The sequence below is a fragment of the Hemibagrus wyckioides genome, linkage group LG05 (genome assembly GCF_019097595.1).
Source record: "Hemibagrus wyckioides isolate EC202008001 linkage group LG05, SWU_Hwy_1.0, whole genome shotgun sequence".
NCBI lineage: Eukaryota > Metazoa > Chordata > Actinopteri > Siluriformes > Bagridae > Hemibagrus > Hemibagrus wyckioides.
This window is the reverse complement of record NC_080714.1, coordinates 23899021-23919754: the sequence shown is the minus strand read 5'-3', so window position 1 is coordinate 23919754 and position 20734 is coordinate 23899021. Positions and strand designations below refer to the sequence as shown.

Genomic DNA, 20734 nt, shown 5'->3' with positions numbered 1-20734 from the left:
AAGAGATGAAAAGCACCTCTTCGTTTTAATTGTATTTCTCCGAAATACTCCTTTCCAGTTTGGAAAGCATTTTACTTTCCCGACCCGTCATTTACTATAAAATGAGCAGTTTTATTTTCCAACAATTACAGACGAGATCAAAAACATCAGGATTAGTGTAAAAAGAACTACTTCATTATCCTGCGTCTTCCTGTAATTTAGCCCGAAGCCTGAGCTTTAAGCACGACACTCATTTTTCTTCCAGCTTTAATTCAGTCTTTCTTTTTTTATATATATATATACATATATATATATATATATATATATATATATATATATATATATATATATATATATATATATATATATATATATATATATATATATATATATATATAACAATAATACTACTCTGCGTCCACATTTCAATGTTAAAGCATTGCACAGGCGTTCCCATCAGGACGAAGCGAGCACGGTTCAGGCTCGAGCTCGTCTCCACCCAGCCGGTCCAGTTTTCTCCGAAGGCAAACGATCGGTGCAGTGACTCACAGCTCTCCCTCTCAGCGCTCCATCTCGCTTGGCACGCCACACTTAGCTTTTTCCCCCCCCTCCCTCTGCTTAGGCAATCCCTCACTTTTTCTGTAAGAACTTCATTTTGTTCCCTGAAAGCACAACAGACTGTCAGAGCGAGGAAACAGATAATACAAATGATTCCCTTTTTTGGGTAGAGGTGAAGCAAGCGGCTTACCGAGTCCCTTGAGAAATTTGTTGACTCCGCTGGGTTCAGGCTCAGGACAGGAGGCCAGATATTCTGCTGCTCGCACTTCAAACAGGCCTGTAAAGAGAGACAAACGAGACCAATGCACACATTCAATCATTCCCAGTTTATAATTTGCATATTATTTTCAAATCATGTTTAGATAAATAAATAAAGTGACTCTTATAGGGCAGTAGTTCTCAAAGAGAGCTCTGGGGATGACCAGTGAGCTGTGATTTCATCTATCTATCTGTCTGTCTGTATCTATATCTGCCCATCTCTGTCTGTCTGTCTATATCCATCTATCTATTCATCTATCCATCCGTCTGTCTGCCAATCTTTCTGCCTGCCTGCCTGCCTGCCTATCTATCTATCTATCTATCTATCTATCTATCTATCTATCTATCTATCTATCTATCTATCTATCTATCTATCTATCTATCTATCTGCCAATCTTTCTCTATATCTGCCCATCTTTCTGTGTATATCCATCTGTGTCTGTCTATTTTTCTGCCAATCTTTCTATCTGTCTGCCTATCTGTTTGTCTATTTGCCTTTCTTTCTATCTCTGTCTGTCTGTCTGTATCCATCTATCTATCATCCATCCATCCATCCATCCATCCATCCGCCAATCTTTCTCTGTATCTGCCGAGCTGTCTGTCTGTCTCCATCCATCCATCCATCCATCCATCCATCTCTCTGTCTGTTTTATAGTACTTAAAACACCATTAACAAAGTTATCACATGAAAGTTGTTTGTAGCCTGGTTTTACTGGTCACTCGAATTCAATATGTTTACGCTAAAACAAGTCAGCCTATAAATAACAGTATTTAAATCTAATTAAAAAATTAAATGTGTTCTCTTGGTAAAAAGCTTGGAAACAGAAAAACTGTGTGTCTCCAAAATAAGACAACAATAATCTTCATATTTAAATAGTTGATTCAAAATGTGAGACACACTATATGGCCAAAAGTTAGTGGACACTAACATTACACCCAGATGCCACAAGAGGAAACATGCAACTGTATTCCGTAGTGTTCAATTTCCCTTCACTGGAACTAAGAGACCCAAACATCTTCCAGCATGACAATGTTCCAGTGCACAAAGAGCCCTGACCTCAACCCTGACCTTCTCTCCTGATATCAGTGTCTGACATCACTAATGAATGCTCTTGTGGCTGAATAAATACAAATACTAAAGCCAGGCTCCAAAATCTAGAGCAAATCCTACTAGGAGGTTACTATAACAGCAAAGAAGGAATAACTCAGTTTTATTGGCTGTGGTTTTAATATGGGATGTTCAATACGCAGGTGTCCGGAAACTTTTGGTCACACTGTATAAATCATTACGGAGGAGTCTATGTGTTCTACAGAAAAGCATCAGATATTCCTGTTTGTTTGGACCCAAGCAATGTGAATGAGTGGTTAAGTAATGAGTCATAGTTAACTTCCTTTTGCTGCTCTCAGAAACCGAAAATCACTAACTAACTAACCCATCAACAACATGGACTATGAAGGTCAGTGAGATCTGTCAAAAACATCTACTACTCACCAGTATTTCTGTGATACTACTATGAAATAATTATGATTGCTGTCATGGCCACTACAACAAACAACACAAAGCTAGCGGTCTCTCACTTGTCCCGGTGTGAATGGACAAATGACGTGGACACCGTTTGCTTAATCTACTGACTTGTATGTTTTTTTTCCCCTCATCTGCTTTTCATGAAAGCTTCAGTAAAGTAGCATATAAAATCTAGCAGGCTTTCCACCAAGTGACCAAGGGATAGAAAGAAACCTGCCCCTGTATTTAAATCAGACCATTCATGGCTATTTACACTGATCAGGCATAAAATTATGACCAGTGAAGTGAATAAGACTGATTATCTCATCATGGCACCTGTTAGTGGGTGGGATATATTAGGCAGCAAGTGAACATTTTGTCCTCAAAGTTGATGTGTTAGAAGCAGGAAAAATGGGCAAGTGTAAGGATTTGAGCGAGTTTGACGAAGGGGCAAATTGTGATGGCTAGACGACTGGATCAGAGCATCTCCAAAACTGCAGCTCTTGTGGGGTGTTCCCGGTCTGCAGTGGTCAGTATCTATCAAAAGTGGTCCAAGGAAGGAACAGTGGTGAACCGGCGACAGGGTCATGAGCACACAAGGATCACTGATACACATGGGGAGTGAAGGCTGGCCCGTGTGATCCGATCCAACAGACGAGCTACTGTTGATCAAATTGCTGAAGAAGTTAATGCTGGTTTTGATAGAAAGGCGTTAGGGCTGTTTTTGGCAGCAAAAGGGGGACCAACACAATATTAGGCATAATGTTATACCTGATCGGTGTATTTTTCAAATACATCCATTAAAGATTTTGGCTCTACAGAAGTTAAATAAATAAATCAAGCAACCAAACAACTTACTTGAACACAAGTTTTTTAATCAGCAAATAAGATGACTTTGAAGCCTAAACCTTATTTATCCCAGTCTAAGTGGAGTCATCGCTCTTGGTAAACGTGCTTCATGTATAATTTGGCATTAGTCATTTCTAACTGTTTAAATACTGACTCATTCAGATAGCTTGATTCTTCAGTTTATCCCTCACATTTTTATACTTATTAGATTTCTGCTTCCAGTGAATCATTCCAAGGACGTCATTAAGGAACACAACGGTAACACAAAAAACCAGTTACCCTCGGTTTCCACAAACCCTCCCTTGCATCACTGTTTCAGTGTAAAACCAAATCTAAGTAATTTAAAAGATCCAGACTCAGTTTTTATAAATGATGAGGAGGAGGCTCGTCACTCACCCTTGACGCCCCCCTTGCGAAGCTCTCGGTCCTGGATAAAGCCGGCGAACATCTGCGTGTCCATGAACAACTGGAGGAACTGGCGCACGCCTCGGGACGGATGTGACTTCCTGAAGGTTTCTCTGTTGAGCTCACGGACACCGTTGTATCCCGTCTCGTTGATGTGCAGCGGGTAATGTCCAACCAGCTCCACGAAGAACCTCACAAACGCCTCGGACAACAGAGCACTCAGGCTGCACTCCTCTAAACAGAACAAAGGAGAAGTCAAACATACATCAACATATCTCTCTCTCTTGGCTGCAGCTTACTACAGGAGGACTAGAAATTGTGGAGCTAAAAGTCGGCCAGGCCTCTGAATATATTTAATTTATTCTCAGTCTTCTTCCCCTTGAGGCTTTGTTCCTCATGCCATCTCCAGGAATTTTTTTTCCCCCTCGCCACTATCATGTCTGCCGTGCTCGTTGAGGATGCACAGATTTCCGTTTCTAAAAGCACTACGCAAATAAAATGTGATTGAACTGATATTTATAGTGCTCTTGTAGAGAGCAGGCCACTACTGCCAGCTGAACCATCTGTGCAATATGATGATAGACAGTTAAAAAGAAACACAACAAAGAAAACCACAGATTTGTTATAGTTTCATGGCCTTAGTGTACAGAGCTTGTGAATAGGACAATCACAGCGCTCGTCTCGTTTTCCGTCTGCCAGTTAACTTCGGTCATCTTCATGCTTCAGTAATTAGAAAAATGTTGAAGGCAGCTGCTGTGTTTTAGTCAGGCTTTGCCTTGCTTCTTTAAAAAAATATCACCAGTCAGCAATCTGACCCAAGATTAGCTATGTGAGGAGTCAAAACAAACAAACAAATAAATAATTGTATGAGTCACTCAATACAAACAGAGCTTGTGCCACACCTTTACAATGCACCTTTTAAAAGGTGTGGCCTTTGTATGTTCATCTGTGTGTACCGACCTCCCATCGTGTCCTCTTTGCTGTGTTCCAGCATCTCCTCCCGACTCTCCAGGACTTCCTGCAGAGCTGCTTGGAGCTTACTGGGAAGGATGCAGTCTTCATCTCCCATCTGGCAGACATGCAGGAATGTTCAAGGGTGAGATGAAGGTGATAACAGTAACAGGAGGAAATAAGTAGATTCAGACTGTTATTATATCGAAACACTAGTACTGCACGATTAAAAAACAAAACAAAAAAAAAACAAACAAACACACGACCTGATTTCAGAGCACAGCAAATGTTACTGCGACTTCATTCGATGAAGTTTAAAGCACAACTATATTGAATTCTTGATTCTGATTGGGCAGAAGTTGTTGAGAAATTTTCTCCAGAAGCATTTCAGTCATTAGCAAAGCGAAAGTGCTTGTTATTGTGCGTTATTAATTTCTATAGTAACAAGTCTCACACTTGTATGGCGGACCGCACATTCATGGCAGGAGTATATTGGGTCAGCACTTTGTAAGAGTCAGAGATAAATCTTTTCCTTTAAGGCTTTAGGTCAGAGTGTGGTCAGATATCTCTGTACCATGACAATAGCCTTTTTTTTGCTTTATTAACTTCAAGAGGAAAAAGAAGCCCTTTGAGGGGAGGGTTTGAGGGGGGTTGGTAGCTCAAGTGATTAAGACTCTGGGTCGTTGACCGGAAGAGCGGGGTTCAAGCCCCAGCACTGCCAAGCTGCCACCATTGGGCCCTTGAGCAATGCTTGCAACCCTCCCTGCTCCAGGGGCGCTGCATCATGGCTGACCCTGTGCTCTGACCCCAACCCCCAAGGATGGGATATACGAAGAAAGAATTTCACTGTGCAGTAATGTATATGTGACAAAGACAACTTAACTAGTGATTTGTGATTTCACAGATGTTCCATAACAATAACTGTAGTTATAAATGTATAATTCGCTTCTACAATAAATGAAAAAAATATAACTGTATAATTGCAAATAGAGGTTTTATAAGAATAAATAAACACTTCAGGACTTCATAAACATTGTGGTGGTGAGAGAAACCCGACTTGCATCACACCGCACCTTCGCTGGAAATTTTCCCGTAACAGCACGCCCTGTTGTGTTTTATTTTCTTACTTATTCATTTCAGTCAGTTTAACATCTAAATCCATAAACGTCATTTGGTTGAACGCAATTAATATCACAGGCCTGGACTTGAACCTTAGATCACACCACTCTTACACAAAAGCTCCACACCTGTCTTAGAGAAATATCCTTAAACACACACACACACCTCTCTATGGGAAAAGGAGCCACGCAAGGACACTTACCTGCACGACGAACTTGTCCGCACACAAGTCCACGATAAGCACCTGAAACGAGAGTAATATATAAACGCTGTAGGAATGTCTCAGAGCAATATCAGAGAAAGTCGAGAGAAACATTTTGACTGTGCCTATTTAGAAACTTTTTATAGCACACATGCATGAATCTAAGCAAGGCATTTATACACATTGGGGTTGACTTGAAACATAATAAACCACATGCTTGGGACATTTTACAGCAGATTTATACTCAATTTGTAATCAATATACATGGTGGTCCGGGGAATAAAAACATTAGAAGTTGCTGTGATCTGGTTTTGGGGTAAACTATTAAAAAACTATAATTATTTCCCAGACGTGGAAATGTTTTTGTTTGGCTATTTTCTCCTGCAAAGATCTTACCAAGGAGTCATTTCAAACAAACGTAATGTTAAAGATGTCTAAAACCATGCTAGCTCAGTGTGGGTTTCTCAGACGGCGAATGGGGAAATAGACACAATCAGATTAAAGATTTTTTTTTTTTTAATGTTTTCACTTTTAGTGGAAACGGAACTATACTTCTGGCTGAAATCGCATGTGAAAGAGACTTCAGTTCAAGAAAGTCTGTGGTATATGCGGCATAACAAAAAAATGTGAAGCACATGAAAGTTTATCGCAATCATTTCATTAAAGAAAACAGAGTTCAATGCATTCCAGATCACTGCCTAATAAAAAATTCCTCAACTGTTATCAAAACACTTGATTACCGACAGTTAATCAAATCAAAATTGCATTGCTATGAGACTTCCCCACTTCTTGTTTTGGTTCCCTTTTTTTTTTTCTGTAAACCAAAGAGGTTTCAGTGACTGACCTCCTCAATGGGCAAATCCAACAGCTGGTCCAGGGACGGAGACAGTGCTCCCATGACGAAGGGGGTTGGAGAGCAGCTAATGTCCAGCATGTTGGCAGGCAGCACGGGGACAAAGGTGTGCTGCCATGTGAAAGGATAGAGCAGAGCGAGAGCTGAGTGTGCACACCGAGATAATGTGCTGGGACGAGAGAGAGAGAGAGAGAGAAAGCGAGAGGTTCTCATTGTGAATGATGATACAACAAATAAACGTATAACATTCTTTCAACTGAATTCTGAAGTAATGTACCCGAGTTTATCTGCGATGAAGATGACTCTCCTCTCCAGCAACAGAGAAGCAAAAACCTGCAGCAGCCTGCTCACACTCAGACACTGCAGCAGACTCTCAAAATCCACGTGCTCCAGACGTGAGTCCACCGGGCGGCACAGTGTCAGCTCCTACACACACACACACAAAGATCTTATTATAACTTTGGCATGGGGGTGCAGCAGGTAGCGCTGATGAAACTGATGATCCTGAGCTCCCATTGTTTAAGGTGGATTTGTTACTCTAAATTGCCTCTAGGTCCAAGTTTGTGTGTGCCAGGCAAAACTAAATTAACTTTTCTAACTGCATCATAAAAAAAGGGAAAACATGAACTGTGCAATGAATTAAGGAAGCAACATTATGACACAAGCCACTATGATCTTTTATTCTGAAACATGTTCTGGATGCTGACACTAAACAGGTGGAAACGTATCCACCATTTAAATATCTGAATAATGTTGCACTCCTCAACATAAGGCCACGGCACTGTGGGAAAAGTGACATGCGCTTTAATCGGTGGTGCACAGTCGCCTTGTTAAAAAGCACATTTGTAGATTGTAAAAGCAGTGCCATGATTATGCCAGTTTGAACATGCTGCATTGCGACAGTGTGGATTCCTCAAACACATATCTTTCGAATCCATGTGACAAAGAAAATGAAGACAAAGTGTTTTATGACAACATTGTTTTGTTTTTGCTCCCTCTCAGACTCTCAGTGTTGCCAGACTGGTTTCATGACACAATACCTTGAGCGTTTTTGATTAACTTGCTCGATGACATAGATCTGTGTGTGTGTGTATATATTTTATATTAATCATTACTTTATATTAATCTACACTTAGTACCCCATAATGACAAAGTGAAAACAGAATTCTAGGAATGTTTGTAAATTTATTAAGAAGCAAATACTAAAATATCACACAAGTATTTAGACCCTTTTCTCAGTACTTAGTTGAAGCACCTTTGGCAGCAATTACAGCCTTGAGACTTTCTAGGTATGTTGCAACAAGCTTCGCACACCTGGACTGGGGGATTTTCTGCCATTCTTCTTTGCAAATCCTCTCAAGCTCGGTCTGGTTGAATGGAGACGGTCGGTGGTCTCTAGGAAATGTTCAGTAGGGTTCAAGTCAGGGCTCTGTCTGGGTCACTCTAGGACAGAGTAGTCCCTAAGCCACACCTGTTTTGTCTTGGGCGTGTGCTTATGGTCGCTATCGTGTTGGAAATTGAACCTTTGGCTCAGACTGTGGTCCTGAGCGTTCTGGAACAGGTTTTTATTGAGGATATCTTTCTACTTTGCTCCATTCAGCTTTTCCTCAACCCTGACCAGTCTCCCAGTCCCTGCTGCTAAAAATCACCCCCACAGCACGCCACCACCATGCTTCACTGTTGGGATGGTATTGGGCAGGTGATGAGCGGTGCAGAGAAACTTTGAGCTCAGAGTGACCATTGTGTTCAATTGCTCTGTTTGCCCAGTTGAACAGCATTTGGAATAGTCCAAGTTGTGCCAAAAGTCTTCCATTTGAGAATTATTATCATTTGAGGCCACTGTACCCTTGGGAATCTTCAATGCAGCAAAAAAATTTTTTGTCGCCTTCCCCAGATCTGTGCGTTGCAACAATCATGTCTCTGAGCTCTGCAGGCAGCTCCTTTGACCTCATGGCTTGGTTTTCACTCTGATATGCATTGTCAGCTGTGACGCCTTCTATAGAGAGACGTGTGCCTTTCCAAATCATGTCCATTCAATTTATTTACAACAGGTGGACTCCAATCAATGCGTAGAAATATCTCAGCAACGATCAAGAGAAATGGGAGGTACCTGAGCTAAACTTCAAGTCTTGTTGCCAAGGGGCTGAAAACCTATGTACATGTGATATTTTCATTTTTTCCTTTCTCGTTCATTTGCAAATATTTCTAGAATTCTGTTTTCACTTTGTTATAACAGGGTACTGTGTGTAGATTAATAACAAAAAAAAAAACTTTCTGAAAGAACTGTATACACACACACACCCTACTACAGTGAGATTATAATGACATGAAATTTTGGCTGTATCTGGAAAAATACACACTCACAGAAGACAGGCTTACCTCATTGCCAGAGCCAGGCAGAAAGCTCTTCACAGTGATGGTGCGTCCTGGGGCAGGAAACGGAGCCTCCATGACACTGCGCATAAACGGGTGGACCAGTGCAGGAGAGATCTCTCTCCTCCTCTCAACCTCCTCCAGGATCTGAACACACACAGGAATATATTTCTATTAGACTTTACAAAGATCTAAAACTGCAAAGGGTCCTGCAATCCCGCAAGGGTTTCTTTTCAGATAAAGACATGACCATACTAACTAACACATGCACTTGAATTTTTTCCAAAAACCAAAAATGTTAATCCTGGAAAAACACTGGAAATTCCCCTGACCTTTGCAAACAAATTGAAGCAACCAAGCCGGCTGATGATGCAGTGAACCTCGGGTAGCCTCTTCCCCTTTCCCCGGGGCTGCAGGACACAGCGGCAAACCAACACACACATCAAAGCGACAATGACTCAGTGGTATGGCAGCAAACTCCAGCACAACCTATTAATATTCCATCACACATATTCATTATGTTCCTGCTGACTACATGTGTCATGCTTCTAACTCACCAAGATTTTCCGACAATAACCAAACCATCGGGTTCCGTCCTCTCCCGTGAGGACAAACGAAAATGTTTCACTATGGAGGAAGAAGAGAGCTGTTTAAAATCTTAACCCAGTTTAGTTCAGAACTCCACGACGTTTAATGGCACCATTAAAACCGTGAGTCACATAAAGAACAAACCAATATGGGACTGGTCATGAGAAACGCTAAGTTACGAGCTTGTTTTTAAGTGTGACTCAGCAACTCGGAGAAACACAAGAACGTGAGTCAGAAGTGCAGTTTATCGTGACTCGGAAATGCGGTTTGTAATCTAACCTGTTGATGTCTGCAGATGGTCTCCAGTCCTGAGCATCTGGGAAGCAGAAATTAGGAATGGCTTTCAACCGATCCTCAGTCTCACGAGACATACGAGTGGTTTTCTCAAACTGCACACAAAAATCCAGCAAATCACATTTAAACTGTCTGTGCACCTCGAATCCGCTGTCAGGAGTACGCACTCATAAATACTCCTTATCGGTTCTCTACCTTAGTGGGGAACTGTTGCGTGATTTCTGGGTAGTACGCATTTCCGGGGGAGCGTTTTCTAAGTGACACCACAACGAACAGCTGGAAGAGTTGTTGCTCCTGTAGCTGGATGAGATCTCTCTCCAGGGTGCGATACCCCGGTCTCCTCTTCAAAGTGGACTGCACATACACCAGGCGCTGGGAGCCACCTGATCCAAATGGAGTATAAAAATAAATGAGGGAGAGTTTAGCGTACTTATTATCAGGACACTGATTGTAATTGCTCCATTTATTCTCAGCAAATCATGACATGTTTTCATTGGAAACACTCTGAGGAATTTCTTGAACTATCTAACAGAAGAACTGTATAGATCTTAGCAGGGCTCCTGGTTTTGCATTTCCACCACAATGAAGGAACTGTGATGATGGAAAATAACAGAAAGGTTACAGTGTTTGTGTCAGGAGGATGAACTTGAGGTTCAATTGTTTTTGCTTACAGGCACGAACATTAATGTAGATTTTCTTAATTGTGCAATTTGGAAAGTGCTCGTTATACAGAAGTATAAATAAAATCCCTCCCAATAGGTTTTACTTGCCACTTAATAAGCTTTTTGCTTTACCAGCCCTAACCAGTCTCCAATATCACCAAGAGTATATAATTGTCAGTAAGTTGGCACAGTTATTGTTTTCCTGCAGGTTATTCTATAAAGCTTGCATATGACCAGTCACTGACATTCAGCATGCCAAGGTCTAACCCCAATAACCCCAAATCACAGACAAACACCCATTCTGGAGCAGGAACTAAAAAGGTTTCTGGAACTACTACAGTGAACTGAAATTGGCTCTATCCTCTTGGTGGAAACATGTCTCAAGTTCCTGGATATGAGCCCAAAACCTTTTTGGCTTTGTTGTGCACCTTCTATATTCTACATTTGATTCAGATGAATCGAAGTTAACTTTAACTTAAAAGTTTCAGTGCCAGACAATCAAGTGAAATTCAGGTGCAGTCCAGGGACGAAATAGCAAACCTTTTTTAGTGCTCTCCTCTGGATCGCTCTCTGTTCCACTCAATTCATCTGAACATCAAGAGAGAAAGTATAACAAGACAAAGAGGAAAAAACCGTCAACAGAAGGCATATAATAATTAATAGATTTCCTAAACAATACAAATTTCATTATTGTCCATAATTCCTAATATGATATTTCCAGGCTCATGACCATACCTCTGCTGGCACTTGTCTGGCTTTTCACTCTCTTTTTTCCTCTCTTGGCCTGGAAGATCTCTTGGATCCTGCTCACATACTGCACAAATAAGCATACAAGTTAGTTTAAACACAGGGTTTTTGTTTAGCTACCTGCTGATTCCCTTATTTAAAAAAAATCCATACAATACAATGACACAATATGAACTTGAACTGTATAATTAACAGTGAACACACGTTTCTTTATTCATACTGTGTGAGCGGAAACAAGTTGGTCAAGGTTTTTATAGCCAGGGAAACATGCCTCCCAAACAATCTACATTACATGACAGCTGAGTAGGAAGGAGTGTGGGGGGGTGATGTCTTCTGCTCTTCCTCTGATAAGACACAGTCGCGTTTTTTACTGATAATGCTGAACAAATTTCACATAGACTTTTAGTGTAGTTTTAGTGTAGTGTGTTCATCATTCTAGTGTAGATTTCATTCGTTAAAGGAACCGTTAACGGTATATATGCTGCCCTTAGACCCAATTTAAGACATTAATCAAATAATTAGCATAGCTAGTTACCAGAGTACTTAATGAGGGAAAAAACGAGTTGTTAATGGAAAACCCCAGGCTTTCTAATCCTTCTCTCTATTTACATCACATATAATAATACATCACTTGCATGATTTACTCTTGTAAACTAAGATCCAAATCTCTATCATTTCATTCATTCAAAGATAAGACACCTTCGTGGTTAAGCATTAAGAGTATTCTACCTGTTTCTACCTCATTACACACAGCTTCATTAATCTCCTTCTCATCATTGTTTTTAGCTAACAAGTCACAAGCCACGGTATTCTTCAGACTATCAAAAGACAAGCAGTTTTGGCAACCAATTATATAATAAACCAGCAACCTTCACTGATGATTTGGTCAAAGGTGAGACTATATTTAGGATTTTATAGCGCCTTTGAACACGGTTTAACCCATCGGGATATCAGGACCAAAACTATCCGATGTACAGATCGAAAGGAAAACCTAATTGTTTACGTATTACTGCTGTGTAACAGCGCAGAACAGTGTTATATCAAGTGTTACAATGATACAATTCTATGTAATTAATCTAGACCAACATTGCCGAGAAATAAACAGGCATTTAACATTTCTATTCGGTGAGATTAGCCTTACCACTACACTCGTCTCACTAGCATCAGTAAAGCAGCTTCGCTCCATTAGCTTCATGTGTTTGTATGTGTTTGAATGGCTTCGAGTGCAATTTAAATTGTTCGGAAATGAATCACTCCGAGACTATCTGCTGTCACCAGCTGGTCAAGTCTTACCCTATCCTTCTGTCCATTTATAGCTAGTTAGTCAAAATTTGGTAATAACAGGCACATGTGACAAATGATAATGTTCTGCATCTTAGAAGTGCACCATAAAGACCATTTCCTGCCTTCTCTATGCATATCCTTATGACTTCCTGTGACATTCACGCTCATGTGTGTTATTTCAACCCTGGGCTTTCATCTGATCGTCATGATTTTGCTTTCACAAACATCTGAACACAAGTAGCACATTACTCTGCCCTTTTCAAGCGCGAACATAATGTTATACAACAACTGGTGAATCAGGTTTTTTTTTCATGTGGGATTACCTGAGGCTGGCGCTGCGTTCTGTAGGCGGTAGCCCTCTTTGACGCTGATGGTTTAGGTGTGCTCAGAGTAGAGGAATGAAGTGGCGACGTCATTGAATGCTTGTAGACCTCGTTCAGGCTGTCAGCATTGCCTCGCAGCGTAAAGGGTTTCTGAGGCAGCTACAGTGTGTGAGAACGCACAAAGGAAGTCAAAAAGGGGAAACTGTAAAGCACAACACTGAAAACCATATTAAAGTCAGTTGAGTAAGAGCAGAAATACTGCTGAAATAAATTGTGGTCTGGTTTCTTGGGACTAAGAATGAGCTTGGGACTTGTTTGAGTAGTAAACTAAAAAGAGAACTGATGTAGTTACTGAGAATCACCTTTGGGGTGCACGGCGTCCGTCTCTGTGTAACGGTCCAGTTTCGGGACCGCATGATAGGAAGACACATAGGAGACAGTTTGATGTCTTCATATGGGTTCTCCCTTAACACGTCCGCTACGATTGCAGAATTACACAAAGTGCGTAAGTAGTTACCATCATAAGACACACTTGCATCATACTATGGTGAAAAACTGTAAATCTTTAGTCTAGAAACTGAAAAGTAGAGTGGTACAGTTTAGATGCGAGTTATTTTGTACTGGGAATTATTTGGTTTCATCAAATAATCTTTTAAATAATCTATGTAGAGGAAAAGATCTGGGTTTACATGAGTTTATAAACAGATTAATTTAAGTAGTCTTGACAATTATTAAGATTATTATTCAATGACATTATCATTTTAATGACACTGTGAAGCTAAATTCTTGATACTGATTGGTCATCAAGTGGTAATTAATTTTCTATACCAGCAGCTTGGACAAAAATTTCCAACTGGTATTATATATGTCATATTAACGCTCTTCTTCTAAGACATCATAACAACGTACACAGGGACTTATACAGTGTATTGTTGTTATGGTGAAGTTTTCTGTGACAAGACATTTATTTAGCACGGCATCGGTCAACGTCGGGATGGTATCCGTTATTCCTTACTTAATCTATTATCCATTTTTGATCCCAGAGTATTAACTGTCAATGAGTCCACTCTCAAGTTGCTTTCCACTAGGCTAAATATTTATTCTTGAACGTTCTAGTTCTGGAAATAAGTTGTTTCACTCTTTCGGTTTGTACAACACAATTAATAGGCTAAAATCCTCATATTTTGTGATACCGATACCATAGTGTACTGTTTAGCTGATCGCTTGAGCAATCCTCTAACTGGCAAAATCCAACCATAATCTTGTTATTAGCGTGAATTAAACCATCTGTTAAACACCCATTATAATTAAACATTCTGTCAAGTTTGATGATGTTTCATGCTTTCGTTGCCTATTCTGTGTTCCCTGAAGCGGTAACTGGTCTCTTGTATTCCAGATCTCCCAGCATGCCTACAAACTGTGTGTTTAACGTTTGCTTAGCTGCAGCTGTTGTGTCCCATTCTTGTCCAAAAACCTGTCATTTCACACTCTGTGTTTCATCATCATAGCTTTTCGGTTACGCATGTGTTTTGGCTTCCTCTTTTTCTGAGTCCTCAAGTCTGAGTCAGGACTCACATATGATGTCTTCATAGACGCTGTCTTGTGACCGGGTGTGGTACAGCCCTGAGCGCCGTGACTCTGTCTCTCTGGACCCCTGCTGAGCTGTCCAGCGCACCACATCTTCAAATTCAAATGACTTCCTGTTGAGGAACATGGCAAATCATGTGGGAAATCACCCTTTTGTGCAATCTCTGATCTGTTTGTGTATGCTGCAAGTGCAACAGTATAAAGTTCGCTTTGTGTATGTGTAAGCCCACACATTAATAAATTATAACAAAGGTCACTGAAGGTCAGAGGAAATGTGATAATTGGGGCAGGTGACATCCCGCCTCTGTGTCCCATTATAGTCATTAGTGGAAATGTCTTACAGAACAGCTGGAATTCTAATCCACACACCCAGCTACAAAAAGAGAGCAGAAACAGACTGTACTGACCAAGAAAAGGGTGAAAAAATGACTGGAAAAAAAACCCCAAAACGATTTCTAAACACAAGAGCGTGTGAAAATGTAAAAATAAAGAAAAGGCCCCATGTGACCTCTGCACTGTTGCCTGAGACAGAAGTAGGCCAAGTGGAGACAATAGGCTCAGACTCTCGCAGAGAAAACCTGACATCACAGATGGAACAGAGCCAAGACGGCTACATTCTCACACTTTCCCGCTTCCAGATCCTAAGCTTTGACGAGCGAAGAAGTGAAACTGACAGAGCGGATGTCAGAAACAGAACGCTCAACTCAGGTTTCAGTCTCTCAAATTTACACACCATGTTAATGTAATGATTTAAATATGGTTTAAGTGAGATCGAAAAATTTAAGTTTGATGGCAGCGAAAATGACATTCAGACTGCTTCCTTGAAAAAATGCTTAGCAATGATCCCATGATATACCCAAACTCTTGATGCACACAGCAAATGAGAAAATTTGATTTTGTAGCCACGTTGCTAAAGTCTTTCTCAAAGCAAGGATCTGGATATTTGATTAGCCGACATCTGTTTCTTTGCTAAACCACAAAACAAGACAGACTTTGTCATCGGCAAGTCATGGATGAAATCCCAGCATCATAAAAATCCATGCAGTGATTAAATGCACAGTAAGAAAGGCCATATATAATTTGTTATATTAAATATCGAATAGAAACAGAGAGCACCCCCACCCAGTTAGAGACGCAAAACAAAAACATGCCCAAAACATGTTACAGGGTGGGAACATGGAGACTGGAAGTTTGTGTTTGTCTAGATATTAACAGAGTTGAGAACGCTGATGTCTTCTGTCACTTATCTTTACCATTTCTGTTTTTTTCTTATTCATGTCTATTTTAAAGCAAAATCAAAAAGAGGCTTCCACGAACCAAGCTTTTTAAACTAATATGTTAAATGTATAAAAGCCTTGCTTAAACTATGCCATGTTATCTTAAGGAAAAAAACCCTATACCAATTGTTTTATCCTCATTCACTCACCTGTTCTTTCTGTTTCTGGAAATGCCATTGCTGTTGGCGACAGGACATGGGGGAGGTGGGACATTGGGTGCACATATGACATCACGCTTTCTGAGCTGTTTTGTCTGGCTCACAGAAGAGTTTGTCTTCTCCCACTGGTCTAAATACGGAGGTGATTTGTTGGCCCCTTGGTACTCGAATGTGCGTTGTGGTTTAGGTGGTGGTGTGATGAGATTCTGGGGGCTCAGTTCAGCACTCGCTAAGGTACGATGCTTAGACATGGGTGAGGAATATGTATCCCTCTTCCAGGGAAAATCCTCACCCTCAAGCCTCCTCCAAAAGCCCCGAGAGGTGTAGAAGTTCCCAGGGGGCAGCGAGTCATCGGGATCTTCATCACCCTCGGGCAGAGATGGGATATCGTCGTCCAGGACATGGTCAATGGCATCGTTATCGAAGCTTTTCTGCTTTGAAGCATCACGTTTGTTTACAGGATGCTGCGCACGGGTCAGGCCTGGCGATGACTTAGTCCTAGGAGTTGAGAATACACCTTCGTTTAAAAGCGGTCGGTTATACTCGGGTTCGGATTTCCGTGCCACTGTGAACTGTCCGTGAGCAGTCTGGTTTTCCCTGAAATCCAAACCCAGGCTTTTGGCTTTAGACAGGTTAGCTTTACCATGCAGTCCATCAGTTTTATTGTCCAAGAGAATGCCATTTCTTACATCCCCAGAACGAGTGTGTGAGACAGGGGTGCCCTGAGCCTTGGGCCTCCCTCCATGTGCATCTTCCTGCTGGCTGAGCACCTCCCACTGTGAGATCTTCTGCTTGATGCTGATGCCAGAATCCCGTGGCAATACTCTCCCTGAAACAGGCAACTGGCATGCAGTTGCTGCTCTTCCTCCTCCTCCTCTTCCACCGCCTGGTTTGCCATAGTCTACTCCCAGGGCCAGCATGGCGAGCAGGCCACAGAGCAAGCCAGTCCTCACTGCACAGACATCACTGCAGGAAGCCCATGCATCTGTCTAACATTGCTGGACAGGATAAAATACTCAGCAGAATGGTAAATCTATTCAGGATAAATGCCCCACCCTCAGGACAGGTTGATAGGGTTCACTGTTGCCAGTTTGTAGTAACACACATTGATGTTTCCAATTCCCAGTTCCTGCAGCATTATTCAATCAAACTGTCTCCTACAAAGAACAAAAAAAATAGTAAATGGATATGCAAGAAGCTAAACTGAATGCAAAGTTAAGACTATTGGACAAGACTGGCTTAATGGCAACAACAAAGGCTACAATAACCCATAGCATGGATGTGCATAAAGGGAGGAAGCAGCAAAGTACTGTCTTTGTCAAGGTCAGCGGTGTGGCCAAAAATAATCAAAAACAGAGAACCACAGAGACAACGGCAGGAACTGGAGGCATTGTACAGGTCATCTACAGAGGCCCATCACCCACAGCAACTAGGTTATTTCCCTCCCACACCCCCTCGTTACATTTCCCTCTCTAGCTGGGTGTCCCCAAGTACCACCATGCATTAGCACACTTGAGAATAATGTAATTCAATTTCACTCCCTGAGAAAACGGCCCTTTCAGCATTGCACGAAAAGGACAGGCATTTCAAGTATTTTTACGTCCATACTCACATAATAGACAGCCTTTTGTGAGAGCACAAGAGCAGCCTTTGAGGAGCCTCTGGCTTATTCGATCAAAAAAATTAAAATGAAATATGTAGCCTTTCATGCATGTTAATAAGCTGGTGTCTGTGGAACAAGCTGAACGTAAGTAAAGACCGCTTGAAATACTTTCAGGGATTCTGTCTCTCAGGCCTTTGCTGGAGCTGGGATGGGACTTGGCAGCCGTAACAGGAGCGCCTCATCCGCAGCCAAAGTGTATTGGACACGTTGCACACCGCGCTGAGGAGACTGAAAAGCGCTCATACAGGAGGACGTGATGGAATTCTTCAGTACCGAGCATCCAGAGTATTATAATAATAATTTTATGCGCTACATTCCATTAGACATAGACACATATGGTGCTTTTATGCCGGTTGACCTAAAATAATTATGTGCTGCAAGTCATGCAAGATCAGAGCCAAAACCCTGCCCCCTGGATCAGCGCACCGCATCAACCGAATGACCCGCTTGTGTGCACGTGTAAGCATGTATATGCGTGTGGGTCTGTTAGTCTGTTTTGCAGGAAGATTTCCCCTGCGCTTCCTGAGATGCAGGAAGCAAGGATCAGCAGAAAGTCTATAATGATGGTTTGTCATTGTGGTGCATTCCAGCCTTTTTTGGGGCGGGGGAGTTGAGGGGACGATGTTTAATTCGAGCCTGAATGTAGTCTGCAGGCTGTGTTTTATAGCGCTTGCATATTCTGGCCACAATATTTTGGCTGCAGGGTCAAGGGTTTGTCACAAACAATGTCATTCTGGTGCAAACAAACCACATGATTCAGTAGAACTCATTTTGTAGGTTTACTTAAAAACTCTGTTAAATGTTTTTTGGTCTGTTCTGCCAATATGTAAGACCCTGAGCTTTTTCCAGGCTGTGTAAGAAGGACAGAGAATACCAAACCATAATTTAATGACAACCATGCTTGGCGCATTTCAGTGATCTGAGATTCGTCTTCATTAATCAAAAAATTCCACCCAAGTCCTATAATATCACAATGCCTTACATACCAAAAAAAAAACAAAAAAAAAACAGCAAGGCAAAACAAAAGTCATCTGCCATCCATTACCCTGAGTTTAAAATAGATTACGCCATTTGGTAGTTCTGTTTTTTTAATGCTCTTATTGTTTCCGAGAGCATGAATCAAAGGACCCTGTTAAAACACACACAAGATCTGTTTTGACCACCAATGTGCTTTCAAGCTCGCTTAAAAACAGGCCACTACCAACACTACCTAGACGTTCAAAATGCCCCAACAGTATGGAGAGGTCCAGAAGAGAAACACCTGGTAGCGTTCACATGAGAGGTACTCATGGTGCTGTTCAATCATGATAAAAGACCTGAGGCAGTTTTGGCTGACAAACATCATGTCACGTCAAATCATATCACACATTTCAGAAGAAGTATGACTAGTCTTCCAGTCAGACACCACATTAATACCAGGTACAGGAAGGGTTTCCCGCTGACAAAGCCAGCTTAACAGTTGCCAAAACGGCGACGCCATTTTTTGGCAGCTGGTAAGTGCTGACAGCATGAAAAAATTTCTGTATGACTGAAAGTAAGGAAATAACACTATAACAGGGCAGAATGGTGGCACAGCGACTAACAGGATCCTGAGCTGAAGTCCTTGTAAATGTTGCATGTTTTCCCTCGCCCCAGTTTATCCAAAAACATATCAGTAGGTTGACGCTATAATTGGCTGTAGGTGTGAATGAGCGTGCGAGCGTGTGCATGCCATAGACCGGCATCCTATCCAAGGCGCGCAGTGTTCCCGGGATAGGATCCAGATCCTCACGTGACCCTGACTGAGATAGAGTGGTTACTGAAGAAAATAATATCACAAGGCAACCTGACATATCTATTGAAGGATTTCGTTACATAATAAGGAAGCTGGAAAATAACTGACCTACCAGTTTTGGAGCACCTCATTATGTATTTTGGCAGTTCGATTTTTTGTTTTTTAACAAAAAGGGGTGAGAAACGCAGGCGACTAAATTAAGGAAAAAGAAAACCATTTGTGGGAAAGACATGAAGCTAAGACATTAAGATAAAACGGCTGCCGCAGACCCCAGGATAAAGCAGCCGCTTTGTTGTCTGAGCCACCTGCTTACCCACAACACAACTGGAGCTCCAAATGACTGCTTGTGCTTTCAAAAGGAGAACTGAACTACACCTACACATGAGCATACATGGAACATTAGTATTAAACACCAACCCTTAATTATCCCACATAGACCCAAATATGGCTGAAAGACACTTTAGGTAAAGTTTTACATGAGGGAACTTGCCATATTGCTTGGATGAGTTGAAAACCTGAAGGAGCTGCAAACCGTTATGAAATTAAACTGGATTTGTGTTTACATTGATTACAATGCTGACTGAAACAGTAAAATATTAATACAGCAAGATCTGGCAACTCTGAGATTCATACTGAAATATAAAACAGCAATGTATAACTTATAATAACTGGTACATAAAGGAGTGTTTGCTGAAATAAAATGATGAAGGTCTGAAATAAAGTATTCCAAAAGGAAAAAATTAAAACTATAATGAGGATTTAAGTCTTTTAAAGCACTTACCTTAGATGGATTTCAAAATAGTAACTTTACAACAAGCCATGATTTACACACACATTCTCTTCATTTTAAGGCGCTTTTTGTATTTGGAAACAAAACCATTAGACTGGACAAGACTTCTGTCGGCGAAATTTCTTCCAGGAGTTTCCTTATTGTAATTTTCTTTCTTTAAAGACAAACGAAGAATGTTGACTAATATCCGCGGCGAAGCTTGACATGGAAATAGAAGCTAACGCTGCTAATTAGCCAGTTAGCTCACTCCTATTCATTCTCCCCCTTTCTGTCTGAGGTTCCCGAGTCCTCGTCTTCGCAAGAAAAGCTGGGTTGTTTTCAGAAAACGGGAACTTTAGGTTTCTGTAACGCTGTTAAAAATCTTTAAAAATGAATGAATAAATAAATAAACCCGTCAACCAGACTAGGACTTATTTTGTTTCGTGGTTAATCCTGTGAGCTCCATGTCCTGCTGTCAGTTTGCCATCTGAGCAAACTTTCCCTTCTGTGGCTCAGCAGATGGGCTGTGACCATGAAGCACTTCATCCTCTCCTGCT

General features: G+C 41.2%; 1 protein-coding gene across 1 annotated transcript; it reads right to left on the bottom strand.

Moving 5' to 3' along the window:
• Nucleotides 1-343: 343 nt before the first annotated feature.
• dennd2c (DENN/MADD domain containing 2C) lies at nucleotides 344-20714 on the bottom strand. Its single transcript, XM_058390474.1, has 19 exons — nucleotides 20190-20714; nucleotides 15963-17128; nucleotides 14525-14649; nucleotides 13312-13427; nucleotides 12950-13108; nucleotides 11331-11409; nucleotides 11136-11183; nucleotides 10129-10316; nucleotides 9919-10028; nucleotides 9609-9678; nucleotides 9384-9461; nucleotides 9058-9198; nucleotides 6956-7104; nucleotides 6670-6847; nucleotides 5826-5867; nucleotides 4514-4622; nucleotides 3545-3787; nucleotides 728-814; nucleotides 344-641 (listed from the first exon to the last, which is right to left on the bottom strand). Exons 2-19 carry the CDS (start codon nucleotides 16889-16891, stop codon nucleotides 610-612), a joined length of 2883 nt encoding a protein of 960 aa, XP_058246457.1. The 5' UTR covers nucleotides 16892-17128; nucleotides 20190-20714; the 3' UTR covers nucleotides 344-609.
• Nucleotides 20715-20734: the final 20 nt, after the last annotated feature.